At 43.7% G+C, this 14,050-nt stretch overlaps 6 protein-coding genes across 6 annotated transcripts; 3 read left to right on the forward strand and 3 right to left on the reverse strand.

Moving 5' to 3' along the window:
* Positions 1 to 293: 293 nt before the first annotated feature.
* PHB2 (prohibitin subunit PHB2) lies at positions 294 to 1,280 on the forward strand (the record flags this gene model as incomplete). The annotated part of the gene is made up of 1 exon (XM_020213261.1): positions 294 to 1,280. The coding sequence occupies one exon, from the start codon at positions 294 to 296 to the stop codon at positions 1,215 to 1,217; it is 924 nt and encodes a 307-aa protein (XP_020073391.1). The 3' UTR covers positions 1,218 to 1,280.
* Positions 1,280 to 1,777, reverse strand: BNS1 (Bns1p; the record flags this gene model as incomplete). Its single annotated transcript, XM_020214130.1, has 1 exon — positions 1,280 to 1,777. A coding segment is annotated over exon 1 (208 nt), but the record flags the coding sequence as incomplete, so codon positions are not given.
* Positions 1,778 to 1,997: 220 nt separating this feature from the next.
* On the forward strand, positions 1,998 to 3,947 carry SMI1 (Smi1p). Its single transcript, XM_020214131.1, has one exon. The coding sequence runs from the start codon at positions 2,316 to 2,318 to the stop codon at positions 3,708 to 3,710; it is 1,395 nt and encodes a 464-aa protein (XP_020073393.1). The 5' UTR covers positions 1,998 to 2,315; the 3' UTR covers positions 3,711 to 3,947.
* A 28-nt stretch (positions 3,948 to 3,975) lies between these two features.
* On the reverse strand, positions 3,976 to 8,829 carry CCH1 (calcium channel protein CCH1; the record flags this gene model as incomplete). The annotated part of the gene is made up of 2 exons (XM_020213262.1): positions 3,976 to 6,978; positions 7,012 to 8,829. The coding sequence occupies 2 exons, from the start codon at positions 8,827 to 8,829 to the stop codon at positions 3,976 to 3,978; spliced, it is 4,821 nt and encodes a 1,606-aa protein (XP_020073394.1).
* A 1,408-nt stretch (positions 8,830 to 10,237) lies between these two features.
* Positions 10,238 to 12,443, forward strand: GPI1 (phosphatidylinositol N-acetylglucosaminyltransferase; the record flags this gene model as incomplete). The annotated part of the gene is made up of 4 exons (XM_020213525.1): positions 10,238 to 10,354; positions 10,443 to 10,448; positions 10,661 to 12,387; positions 12,437 to 12,443. 4 exons carry the CDS (start codon positions 10,238 to 10,240, stop codon positions 12,441 to 12,443), a joined length of 1,857 nt encoding a protein of 618 aa, XP_020073395.1.
* A 50-nt stretch (positions 12,444 to 12,493) lies between these two features.
* On the reverse strand, positions 12,494 to 13,570 carry AMA1 (Ama1p; the record flags this gene model as incomplete). The annotated part of the gene is made up of 1 exon (XM_020212457.1): positions 12,494 to 13,570. The coding sequence occupies one exon, from the start codon at positions 13,568 to 13,570 to the stop codon at positions 12,494 to 12,496; it is 1,077 nt and encodes a 358-aa protein (XP_020073396.1).
* Between the last annotated feature and the right edge of the window lie 480 nt (positions 13,571 to 14,050).

Here is a 14,050-nt window from a genome sequence, read left to right on the forward strand (position 1 = left end):
TCAACCATGATGGAATGTTTTGTGTATTAATAGTAATACAGCACCGTGGATGAGCTCCAGCACCCGAGCCCTCTTTTGAACTCCAAAGACACACAAGTCTCGAAGAGGGACCAACATCCATACACCATCCAGTGAGATACGACGGCAGGTTCACCGGAATTCCACGTACATTTTCAAAACCCGCGATTTTTTTTTCGCCACTTACACGAAGGAATAAGGGGAGAGAGCCCTTCGAAGCAACAACAACTGGCGGTTCTCTAGGCTCAATTACCTGGACAAGCGTGGAATTAAAGATGAATAACAACCAGGATTGGCAAGAGTTTGCACGTCAAGTCCGTAACCGTGCTAGTAAAGTTACGTACAGTGGCCCAAAGGGTGGTCCAAAAGGTGGACCAGCTGGACTATTCACTGGTGGAGTTGGATTGATTCTATTGGGAGGAGGTGCGCTCTTGTTGAACTCTTCTCTATTTAACGTTGATGGTGGTCATAGAGCCATTATGTACTCACGTATTGGTGGTGTTCAACCTCAAATCTACAACGAAGGAACTCATTTTGCCATTCCATGGTTTCAGACCCCAGTTGTCTATGACGTTAGGGCCAAGCCACGTAACGTTGCTTCGTTGACAGGTACAAAGGACTTGCAAATGGTCAACATTACGTGTAGAGTACTTTCTAGACCAGAAGTTGGTGCATTACCAGTCATCTATAGAACATTGGGTACCGATTATGATGAAAGAGTGTTGCCATCTATCGTGAATGAAGTTTTGAAATCTGTTGTTGCACAGTTTAACGCTTCCCAACTTATCACACAAAGAGAAAGGGTCTCGAGACTCATCAGAGAGAACCTTGTTAGAAGAGCATCAAAGTTCAACATTTTGTTGGATGACGTTTCCATCACATATATGACATTCTCTCCAGAGTTTACCATGGCTGTTGAAGCCAAGCAGATTGCACAACAAGAGGCACAAAGAGCTGCCTTTATTGTGGATAAAGCCAGACAGGAGAAGCAAGGTACAATTGTTAAGGCTCAAGGTGAGGCAAAGTCCGCTGAATTGATTGGTGAGGCCATCAAGAAGTCAAAAGACTATGTTGAATTGAAGAGATTGGACACCGCTAGGGAGATTGCTCAGATTCTCTCCAACTCTCCAAACAGAATCATCTTGGATAACGAGGCGTTGTTGTTAAACACCGTTGCAGATGCTCGTTTGAAGAAATGATTTGAAAAGCTTCAGAATCTATACACACAAAAAATATATACATTAAAAGAGGTATATATATATATCTTGCACATAGTGACGAGGGGTTTCATTTCAATACAGGGGATGGAAAATCTCAATTTTATTATATTTATACACATTCAAATTTGGTATAAGTACTGGTATCATAAAAGTAGGACGCAGATGGCGTCATTGGTAGAGAAGGGTTATAACTTCACTTCAAATCGGCAAAGTTCAGCTTCGTGGCCTTGGAGCTGTTGTATGTGTTAGTAGGAAACCACTTTGGAAGAGCCCATTAGGGCCATATACACAAATTGTACATACTGGGCAATGAACCTGTTCTTATGGTCGTTCAGCTTCTTTGAGCACGGAGACATCATGTTATCTGTAGGAGATGCGAAGTTGTGTTGCAACTGTGGGTGCGCACCAAGAGAACGTTGCAACATCTTTTGGTGGATGTTTGGCTGTTGCTGCTGCTGTTGTTGTTGATGGATATCTGACATTTGAATCTTGAAAGTATCGTCGATGGCTCTGTCGAAAGCAGGGATACCTATAGCAGGAGCCTCTTTCCTCACAGATATAAAGGATTTAATGGTGATGGAGGCAAAAGTTTTACTACCAACCCTCATCACGGACATGTTTATCTTTTACCCAATTAGGAAACCTAATTGGCACACACCAATGCAGACGCCAAAGTAGTTCAAGCAGTTCGTATAAACACATCGCTAGATAAACGTCTACCTGAACTTCTTACCATCCACCTTGGAGAGCAATCCAGAATCTTCTACAATCGGTGTCAAAACCAGCCAATGATGTCCTTCCATACAACAAACAACATACAGTTCATCACCGTTGTCCTAGTGACTTGTTGATATTTGCCATGTTGAAATTCCTCCCTGGTACAATTTTCCCTCCGCGGAGAAATTCGCGCCTGGGAGGAAAAACCAAAACTCCCAGGAGAGCAAAAAGCCTGGCAACCGCCCGCCGTCGAATTTCGTCCAGAGAGAAAATCATCAACAAACAACAACAAATAAACAAAGCAACGAAAGGGGCGGGTTCCACAAAACAAAAGAAGAACACCAACTCAAGGGATTAGAAATGGGATTCAAGGACAAATTAAACCAGATCTTGTACGCATTCTCAACCGAGGACAGGTACGCGGAGTATGATGCTAGCCGCTCTAACAATAACCGAGCAGAACCACGTACTCATACACGTACCGTGTCGAGAAATGGGATTCAGCTTGGTGACGCCTCAGGCTTCGGCGACGAGGAGAACCCACAGAGCACCAACGCGGAGGGGCTCAGTGAAACGATTCTGGCGTGGAGAATCATAGAGACGTGGACCTCGGAACACCACGTTGATTTGGATGCAACGCTTGCGGAGCCTTGCACGAAAGCTGACATTGCTGCCGCTGAGAATGACTTGGGAATCCAGTTCCCAGCACCTGTCAGAGCGTCTCTTCGTTTACACGATGGTCAGGTTGATTTGGATAGCATGCCAGGTACTGGTGGATTGTTCTATGGAATGCAACTCATGGCTATTGACGAAATTGTCGCCATGACAAAGACATGGAGAACAGTTGCGGAAAGAATGGAATTGGACTTGAAAGTGAAGCAAAACATTGCTGCCAGACAGCAGTTGATCTCCCCAACCGGATCATCTGGTGAACTTGATAAGACCGCTACGTTGGTGGAAACCCAACCTGGTTACAAGAAAGTTGACACCGTTGGTGCATCCCCAGATCCCGAATTGGAGAAGAGAATCTCTTCAAGCGCAAATGGTAGTAAGTTTAAGAAGGACTTGCCGCAGCAGAAATCATTCCCACCAGGTGCGGTTGAACCGGTTTATGCTCACCCTATGTGGATTCCATTGGTTACCGACTTGGCAGGTAACAACATTGGTGTTGATTTGGCCCCTGGGCCAAATGGTAAAGTTGGGCAAGTTATTGTTTTTGGAAGAGACTTTGACGTGAAATTTGTACTGGCAAATCACTGGGGTGACTTCTTGCTCATGTTTGCCAACGATTTGGAGGCAGGTAACTACGAGTTTATCAACGTTATTGATGACGTCTTGGGTGGTGATGGAGAGTTGTCCTTCAAGGATAAGAAAACTGGTCGTGAAGCAGCCTATCTCAGAGTATTAACTGACAGAGCTATTGCGAAGTACAGATCACAAATGCCACCACAGAGTAAACAACAACAACAACAGCAGCACCAAAAACCACACCTGGAGAAGCCTTTAGTTGCTGAACCGGCCAAGGAGAGGGTAATCTCTCGTGACATTACAGATAAGAACAAGGAGAATGAGCTGGATGCAGAACCAGTTAAGGAGGATAAGGAAGAAGTTGAAGTCATCGAAACTCAGAATACCGAGGAAGAATTGGGTAAAAGTGAAGATAAAGATTCGAAAGACGCAGAAGAAGTTCAAATAAAGGAGACTAAAGATAACGAAGATGAAACTGTCGATGGATTCAACGAGATTAAGATCTAACTATGATAATGATTGCGACGATGATGTTGTGTGTTTTGTCCTTTTAGTATTGTTGCTTTGTGCGTCTAGCACCCTGAATATGTCATCTCTTTGCTCACATATAATTCCTACATTCAAGCTCAAAGTATGATACCAATGATCGTTAAAGAACACTATACTTTTTTATTCTTATACATGTTTTATGATTCTATTATAGTTGTTATATAATCATAAAATTTGTACTAATCATTATTAACAGCCTAGTTCTATCCTCTAATTGTATGGATCAGGTAATTTTTCGATCAGCATTTGAACCTACACCATTTTTACTCTCGTCAAAACTGAACCTTTCCACGGTAACATCCTCATCACTAGCATCCTCAGCATTGTGACCTAACAATCGGGACCGTCTGTTCAAAGCAGCATTCAAATCATCACCAACATCCTTGAGTTCATTTCTCCAAAGAGAATTTTTCAAGTCTCCAGCGATTCCACTCAACTCATCCATAAGATCATCTTCTGAACGAGAACCTCTCGCAGCTCTTGAAGGTGGTGACCAGTAGGAGTTATCAACACTTTTATCAAAGCTGTTTCGAGGTGTAGCCATACGAGGAGCACGTGGAACCTGTGGAGAGAATGGTGATTCGAAAAGAGAGCTATCGTCTCGGAGATCTTTGAAACGGCTCAAGACCAAAGTGGGTCTCCCAGCTGAGGCAGCTGCACCAGCCTTTAAACCACCTTTAAGTCGTAAATATGACAAACGGGGTAAGACCATTTGTAATACTTCCAAACGGCGTTTCAACTTGGAACGTTCCAAGATTTTCCTAGAAACAACAAGACGGTCGAGGAATTCTGTTAACTGTAAGCAGTTATTCTCATCAAATCTCGAGTACAACGGAATCATTAATATCACCCTATGAAAAGACACACCTGGCTCATCATAGCGTTCCATATTGAACCTCACCTCCTCAAGAAACTTCTGGTGACTCTTGATTCGGCTTCTAGCATTATCGACATCTAGCTGTCTAAGCCGTCTATTCAACCCATCAATATCAACATCAACGTCATACAAATTGGTGGAAAATGTTCTTCGAACGATGAATGCCTTCTTCAGCTCAGGGATAGTCCATCTTCCTTCATATACTTTAAAGGAGAAATATCCCTGGAGCTCACCTAAAAATGCAGACAAGTCAGATAGAGGTATGTATCCCGTCCCCATGGGGTCAAACTCAGACCATACGGTCTTGAAATGCCTGATCTCCTCTCTCGTCAGCATCCTGGTACCACTCTTATCTTTATAAATATAACTGAAGTTCTCAAAAATAAGGGATATGAACATATTGACAAAGATGTACATGGAAATGATGTTCCAGAGAATAAAGATGATATAAGCATACTGACGATCACCACAGTCGGTAGTGTTAAAAACACCCGAGTTGGTACAGAAGGGGCTCTCTATGGCGAAATCACGCATAGTATAGTTCCAGGCTTCACCAAAGCTGTTTCTAAAAAGAAGTATGAGAGCTTTGGGAACCGTTCTCAAATTCAAATTGGATGATGTGTTTGGTCCCACTTTGGTCAAACCAAAGAATTGGTTCAAAGCAATTGCAAACACCAGAAACAGGACACCCCACGTCAGGACTAGAGACAATAATGAAGGAAGACTTGCGGAGGCAATTTTCAAGAGATGGCTCAGTCTGTTACTGCTATGGATCAACATTGTGAAAATACCCACCAAGAAAAGTTTGTTGATATTAGCGAAAATCGTGTTTCTTGACACGAAGAAGGAGATGAAGGATGTTATGAAGGCTCCCATGTAAACTATGAATTCATAGGCATTCCACCTCACTTTGAAGAAAGTTTTCGGTCCAAGAGCAACTAGCTTCATCAACGTGAACAGCAAAAGAATGGTCGATGAAGTAATGTAGATCGAGTATCTGAAGTCATCAAGTGCATCTGGAGATGGATACATTTCGAGTAAGATTGCTAATATATGAATCCATGTAAAGAATTGGAGCAGAGCAATGATAGCCTGTGATTTTTCAACAGCAAATTGGAAGCAAAACTGACGGAACGGCCCGAGGTTTGCTCTCACAGGTCTCTTTCTAGGTTGTGCTTGTGATAGAAGTTTTCTCACCTCATTCCAAGAAGTTTGTTGAAGGGTCAAAAAGGCACTTCCTGATAGCCTTGCGTAATTAGTGATAATCACAGAAATGAAAAGCGTTAGCGTAAACACTATGCCAATGAAAATGAAAATGACCACGAAGATTGCGTTCTCTGGCGAAGCAAATAGTCTCATTGGTGTACCGACCCCTGTGCTGTTCACCATGTTCTCTAGCAAATCAACCCAACCTTCCAAAGATATGATTTCAAAAAGCGTTAATAAAGAAGATCCAAAATCATCCATTTCAAGAATAGGTGCTGAGTAGACTTTCGGCATGAGAATGTTCCAATTCAACACCTCGGTTGAATACTCAGCGATACACCCGTCTAGACCACTCCCGTCATTACACGAACTCAGTCTATCCTTGAATAAGTTCACACCCCATGCTGCAAATGGAACAATCAAAGTAATAGACAAAAGACTAGCACTGATGATCTTTCCGAAACCTGCAATAATGACTTTGTGAAAGATGTCCCTAGACGTTTCACTGATTGACAGAAATCTCAGTGCTCTGAGTGCTTTGATTCCACTAACTGCTCGTCCTAGAACCTGGTCCCCATACAGGTTGGCAACCACATCTATCCATAGAGACACCAAGACGATAAAATCAATCCAGTTCCAAGAATTGAGAAAATACGCATTAGGTGTGAAGATGAGACCATCTGCAACAACCTTAATCAAGAATTCGAGCATGAACAGGATGCTGAATGCAAGCTCCACTTCGAAAGGCCAGTTCCAGACTCCTTGTAATGTAATGTTCCTGTACAGAGGTGTCGTAATACAGGCACTGACAACAACACTTACAGTACCTGCAACCACCACTATGCTAAAGACAGTGTTTGCGTAACGATTAGGCTCAACTCCAAAGTATCTGACTCCAACACTTGGTTTGCAGATATACTGACAGATCTTTCTCAGAGGTTGTCTTGGTGTGAAAAGGTATAGGGTTCTGTTGAAGTTTGGATTATCTCGAAGAAACTTCAATTTTTCCTCATCAGCTTTCTGCGTTTCTGTTTGATAATTGGTATGCAGTGTCGTGTAGTCTGTTCCTGCAATTTTGATCTTCAGGTCTGTAAAAAAGGGATTCTTGCTGTCTGGAGTGTCCCAAAAGAACGATCTCCAGAGCTTCTTCACTGGTTCAAGGTTGAGAAATGTGACATAGTTTCTCTGAATGAACCTCATGAATTTGGAATCTGATTCATGATAAAACTTCACATCATCTTCCGTCAGTTTCTCACTCTCATTGAGCTCATCCTGCAAAAACTGTTGTACAGCAGCACCATTGAGCAGCAGCTTCTCCACTTCTAAATTCATGTCTCGATCTTGACGTCCGTGGAACACTCTTAAGCGAAGATCTTGAAGAACACTGGTCTTGGTCATTGCTTTTAGCCTTCTTGGAAAGTCAACAAATACAAACTTCTTCACTTGTTCTCTTCTCTTGGTTGGTTCAGAGGCTTTCAAACTGTCTCCAATGATACCAATGAAAAGATTAAACACAATAGTATTGGATAGAATGAACCAAATGATGGTCAAGGCAGTCAGAAAGAAAATGGATGCCTTATTCGGGGCAACCGTTTGCATTTCATACAGTATCTCAGTCCAGTTTTCAGTAGATGTGATAACGTATAAAGCCAAAAACACATTTGGAAGAGTGCTCAATGGAAACAAAATATCATCATCGAAGGTTGCATACCCTTCAAAGTATCTCGCAAAGATGATACTGCAAGCGAAAGTGAGAAGGAAATAGAACAGTGATAGATCCAATATCAGATTGACACTTCCCCAAACTTGAACCCATAATCTTCTAACAAAGGGTAAAAGAAGAACACATCTGTAGAACCTGGCAATCTGAAAGACTGTTAGCCAAGCGTAGACCCTACCCATGTTCTGTGCAACATTCGGTATTGCCATTATCAAAGTGACCAGTGTAAGCAAGAGATCAAAGATATTACGCTTGACCTTAAAGAACCTCGAACCTTCTGGATAGTAGCAGAAGAATCTCCAGATTATTTCAAGAACAAAGATGAAACTCAACGAGCACTGCACTCTAAATAGCAGATCATCACCATCTGTGCTGCTGGAAGAAAAGATGAGTCCCAACACTGTGAGTAGGTCAAATAGCTTTCTGACTTTAGTGTAGATCCGGGAAGGCCAACCAAGAACAAAGTCGAATTCCAGGTCTACATCACCGTTTCTTGTTCCCTTCTTTTTGAATTTCTCATCCGTCTCACGGGCAATAGAGAACGAAGAGTTGATCACGGCAATAAGTAGGTTAACCATCCATAGAAACAAGATACACGTACCACAGACAAAGTAGATACTGGCAGCCAAGCTTTCCGAGTACATCAGATCGTACATAATGTCTGTGAAAGTATTCGCACTCATGATGACGAAGGTCATTTGAAACGAGTTCAGGATATTGTCATAGCTAAAAGTGTTCTGATTAGCATTCTCGAGTTCAATACACTCCGAGTTCACAGGACACAGGAAACCTTTTGCCCGGGGCCCTCTTTCTCCACTGAGTAACACATATGGCCTCCTTCCCAACGTGCCATCGGCTTTACGATAGTAGGAGCCACCGCAATATTGTTCTGTTTGGTAAGTGTCAGATGGATCATCGGGGTTTGTCCAAACACAGTAACGCCTCAAGGAAGATTTGAAGCTTTGAACACCTATAATCGAAAACAATGTCCAAAAGTAGGCAAAGAAGATGAGGACGTCGATGATCTGGGGTAATCCCAGTTTGATACTTTTCATGAGTAGTCCGATCCGTTCAGTAAGTGTTGTTATACGGAGAACTCTCAGACACTCCAGTGCCCTGAATAAGGATATGTGATGCCTGGAGTTGAATTGATCAACACTGAGGAAGAAATTCAACCAGAAACAAATCGTTGATACGAAATCCACTCTGTTCCAGCTTCCTCTGAGATAAGCCCTAGGTACCGGTAAATTCCCTTCTTGTCCAGTACTGAACATCAATGGTCTTGTATAATCCTCTCTCTTTGCAGACAGTGTATAGTCCGTTCCCTTAGGGAGAAAGAACTCCTTCACCCTGTGTAACCGCAAAATTTCCCGAATGCCCAAGTATTGTAAGCTGAACGCCTTATAGGCCTGGGAGTCGTCCCACATACCCCAAGCGATGCACTTGATGACGATTTCCACTGTGAAGAGTACGTTGATGGCGAGTATGAACCAATCAGACCATTTAACCCCAAACGTGACGACACCCACTGGCGTCTCTGGATTCCACTGGCGATATGCTAAGAGTGCAACCTGGAGCAGCAATATCAAACCACATACTCTATCTGCCCAAGGATTCAAGAGAATCTTGGCCAGTCTATGCCTTAACTTACTCTGTGGAGAAAACAGTTTCAACGAATTACCATAGAGCCTAATGGGCAGTTGAGGTCGAGATTCAAACGAATCACCAATGTTTTGCTCTTCATCGAGCTTTGGAAGCCCACGCTTATAGCCAAACCTTCCTCCATCGTTGTTCACGAACTTATCATAGATCTGTTTGAACAGGTCACCCACGGTCAGCGTTTTCGTATTCTGGAGGCCTCTTTGTTGCTGGTGAGCATGTGAAGCATCGGCCAATGAATCCGGCTCATTGTCTTGGTATTCACCATCTCTGGATTTGATAACATCCAGTTCTATGCCGCTATCGTGAGACAAGAGACTCGCCTTGGAGTTATTCTTCGACCTGGACTGTGCAGGTGCAAGCCATGCCCCTGAATTGTCTTCACCGTCACCGAGTGCACTCTTGATATCCGCCTTCAGCTCCGATATGTCATCGGCACCGACGAGATCATCCATGAAGGACATGTTTTCAAGCCGGTCATCTGAAACGTCAGAGTTTCTTGATATTGAAGGCAATAAGGACAGAGGGGACTGTGAGCGGAAAATAGACAGAGACCTCCTTGTTGGGCTGTTGGACCTGGATGTGTCTCTCGAATGCGACTGTGAATGTGAGTAGGACCGTGAGCGTGCACCTGACCTCGTGTAGGATCCTGGTGAACGCACAGACAAGTAACTCTGTCTGTTATCCCCTGGTGTCAGGAAGTCATTAGCAACAACGGGAAGCCGATCTTCGTCATTGGCATCATCTTCAAGCGCAGAGCCATCACTGATCTGGAACTGTGGAATGTACCTCAACTCACTATCTGACGGCCTTCTTGTCCCAGGTCTGTCCATCTTTGTATGGCTCCTCAATAACGTGTGCGCCTATGTATCAACCACAGACGCTAGCAAGTAGATGTATGGCTATATACGGCGCAGTGACCTGTCTACGCTTCGTTTTCACCGCAGAGTCCCCACGTTCTTCTATTTATCGGGTCTCCCTTGGTGGCTGTGTGCTTGCGGGCCACACGCTTGAAAGATCAAAATGGAAGGTTCTTATAAGAGAGAGCGGGCCAAAGCGTGTCGAACAAAAGCAAACCGCCTCACACTTCCCTTCGCAGACTGGAGGACGAACACTTCTTCAATACACAGGATCCTGTGTGTATGTGAAAGCTGCCTTTTTTGCCCTTTTCTCCAAACAAGGGATTGCCCTTTTAGGTTGGTTACCGTACAACATCTGGGATTTACAGGTATATGTATGTGTCCCGTAACGAAGATGTGGTGTCGCAGTGTTTCTCAAGCCGTCTACGTCATCTTGAGCTTTGGCACAGACAGGACGCTTTGGTCGATAAAGTGGGCAACATTGCCATATCACAGGGGTTGAATGTTTCAAGTGTATTGGCCAGTCGATCTGTTGAGCTCTCTTGAAAGAGCTGGGGCGCTCAATGGTCTGGTGCTGGGGCTGCAGGTGAACCACAGCAGCGTGGTTGTTGTGAATGTGATCACTTACAACAAGGTTGTTGAGCTTGTGGACACGCGTGTGCTGAGGCTTGAGGCCAATGGCTCGGTGTCGTTGAATTGTAGGGAGACAGATGTATCGATAGTTGGATACTTTGGCGATGCTCCTGCAAAGAACGGTTCACAGCACTGGAAAGAGTTCTTTCTGGATGACAAGGGCCTCATCGCATGTCGAGATTCGATGATTGTAAGCTTCGAGCCACCTCTACCGAGGTCCATGCAGTTATACACAGCATCACCGATTGAGCTCTACCTTTCCCAAAGTCTTAATGAAAAGACGAGTCCGTATGTTGACATGGTGAGGACACATGGCCACAAGCGTGCGTTCACACCACAGGACTTGCACTTCACACAGTCAGTGGAGACTCTCAACAGGTGCTGGATTAAAAGAACTTTGCTTTTGACCCAGATTCCGCAAATGCAACAGACTTGGCTGGATGATTCCATTTGCAGGCAGTTGCGACAGAAGATCTCCCAAATACCATATATGATATTCAGGATCATGGCCAAGATGCTCAAACCATTATCGATAACTTACCTATACACGCTGATTGCTGCACGGCACATCAGTTTATGGCTTATCTATATCATGAACATGAAGATGCCATCAAACTTACCACGCTTGATTGACATTTCTGCAACAGCACAACAGATCGATCTGAGATTACAACAGTTTTCTTACTTGCCCATTCAATACTTACACACTTCACGGCAGATGGAATCTCATAAGACCAAGCTGCTACCAAAGGACCAGTTTGCAGAGTATATAAGGCTCTACAATACTCTCTGGCTTGTGATCAACGACGTAACGTTGGGGTATGTCGTGAGCTCTTTCCTGAATGAAAACAAAAATCAAATAGTCAACGTTTTTGATAAGTACGTGGTCTCAAAGGTGCTCTACTCTGATTTGAACAGCATTCTCATGTGGCTTATGGATGCACCTGGTGGCATCAAACTCAACAACGAATTGTCTGCATTTCTGAGTGATTTCTTCAGATGGATAATAGAATTCTGGAAAATGGCGCTCATTGACCGCTTAAGGCCAAACTACAGTACAGTGATACGTATTATCAGTGTGTCATCCTTGTTTGGTGCCACGTTTGGAATCGCAGTGTTTTCTGATATGCTATCAATATTGACTTTCCATATTTACTACTTCTATCTGGCCAGCGCAAAGATCTATCATGGACAGCTCAGTGCAATTCGCTCGTTGTTCAGATTGTTCTGTGGGCAAAAGAAGAACGTTTTACGTCATAGAGTGGACTCGAACGACTACACACTTGACCAACAACTACTGGGAACCCTTATATTCACGGTCTTATCGTTTTTGTTGCCAACAGTGCTGATATTCTACTTGACTTTCACCATCACAGCAGTTGTTATTCTTCTAATCACTGGGTTATTGGAGATGACCATGTCATTGCTGAATCACTTTCCACTGTTTATACTCCTGTCAAGAGTCAAAGACTACAAGAGGGTTCCTGGTGGAGTGGCATGCTCGTCTTTAAATGGGTATATACACTTACGTATCAAACCCATCGCACTCACAGATATGTTTGCTCCATTCCGAAATGTCTTACAAAAACTTCAAGAGTCGTATTTGAGTGCTCCTGTTATTACAGGACTATTGGTTGGCCGTCCAGTTTACGTTCAGAGAAACAAGTTTTACAAGCTGTTGTACTCCACTTTACCTTCAGATCACATGCCTACAAAGATGCTTCTACAGGAAATAAGGAACTCAAGATCTCCCGAAAAGGCTACAAAACAGGAGTGGTCATTTTGATTAACGGATGGAATCACCTCTTTCGGTCATACCTTCACTGAGATCGATCAAATCGCTACCAAAAACACCACCTTCTGGGCTTTCCATTATCACGCTATCATCTGGGTTCCAGAATTGGTAAAACCTGACAGTCTCATCGTTTGAGGCAACACAAAGTGTACTGCAGTCTGGTGAAAGTGCAGATGAAAGAATTCTGAGATTAGGAGCAGCATCAACCTGGATCAACTCCTCCATTTGTGGGTATGAATACACGATGATTAATTTCGATTTCTTTGTATCACCAAATCCAAACGTCAGCGTAATCTGTTTTTTCCTGTTTGACCAGTTCAACGAAGTGACCTGTCCTCTGGCTTCAATCGTGTTTAAAAGAGTGCCAGAATTGGAATGCCAAAAACGAATAGTTCGATCTTTAGACCCACCACCAGTAGCTAAAAGCGATTTTGACCAAGGACAATAAGCCACTGCCTTTACAGCTGCTTGATGTGGAAGCTGAAACAAGAGTTTAGGCTGCGTGACAGTTTTCATGTCCCATATTGCACAACAATTGTCATTTCCACCAATTGCAGCTTGATTACCATCACAGCAAATGGCTATACCACATACCTGTTGCTGGTGGCATTTAAACTTGGTAATCAAGTTGAGCTTTCCGGGAGGAAGGATCTCTATACATAACACTAAGCCATTGTCATCTCCAGCGAGAAAAGTATTAGGTTTATTGGGGAACCATTCTATGCAGCAAACACCATTGGATTGATTGAAGTAATGGTCCAACATTGTGGACCTGAGCTGCGAGAACAAATATACATTTCCCTCCTTGGTACCCACAATTATATACTCGCCGTCTGAGAAGCTCACGCAAGAAACACTGCGGCCTTCAGGGAGGTCTAAGAGACAAGCAACTTCATCCTCACGCCAAAGATAAACCTCTGAAGCTAGCCCCACAGCGATTCGATTGGACTGTCGACTCCACGAGACAACATTGGTATAGAAGTCGTTAGTCAAACTTGGCGCGTCTAGGACCCTTAATGGTATGTTTGATTTGATGGGAACCTTGCGCTTTTTCGATGGTGAAGCCATTGAAGAGATATCTGATTCAAAAGACGTTCTGGAGGAAGAATAAGTACCAATAACCCTTGAAAATATATCGCTACTTCTTGCTGAGATACCGCCACTTCCACTGTTTGCAGAAGACTCACTAGCAGTCTTACCGCCAGAGGAGCTGACGGCCAACCCAGATGTAAATGACCGTCTCTGTGGTGTCTGGGGTACAAAGCTGAACACTCTGCGATCTGGGATAAACTCCAACAGGTCTCGAATCGCCTTGCTATGGACATCTTCCAAGGCTGAGCGTTCGTCACTTAGTGAGCGCCTAGCGGCTGTGATGTCTAGCATCCTCGATCCCTCGTTGATCGAGGTGGAGCCCAAATTCAAGAGCGCTTCGTCAACAACGACTGGTTCCTCCAGGCGTGATCTGTATGAGTGTGATGACAGCACCCTTGGAATGAAACGATCCATTATCTTCTGCTCTGTCGGTGCAAGCTGTGCTTTGTACTGTTC

This window comes from Cyberlindnera jadinii, assembly GCF_001661405.1.
Source record: "Cyberlindnera jadinii NRRL Y-1542 unplaced genomic scaffold CYBJAscaffold_1, whole genome shotgun sequence".
NCBI lineage: Eukaryota > Fungi > Ascomycota > Saccharomycetes > Phaffomycetales > Wickerhamomycetaceae > Williopsis > Williopsis jadinii.

What these genes read in the sequence shown, in the direction of transcription:
- SMI1 (XM_020214131.1), top strand. Translation starts at nt 2,316, where the DNA reads ATGGGATTCAAGGACAAATTAAACCAGATCTTGTACGCATTCTCAACC.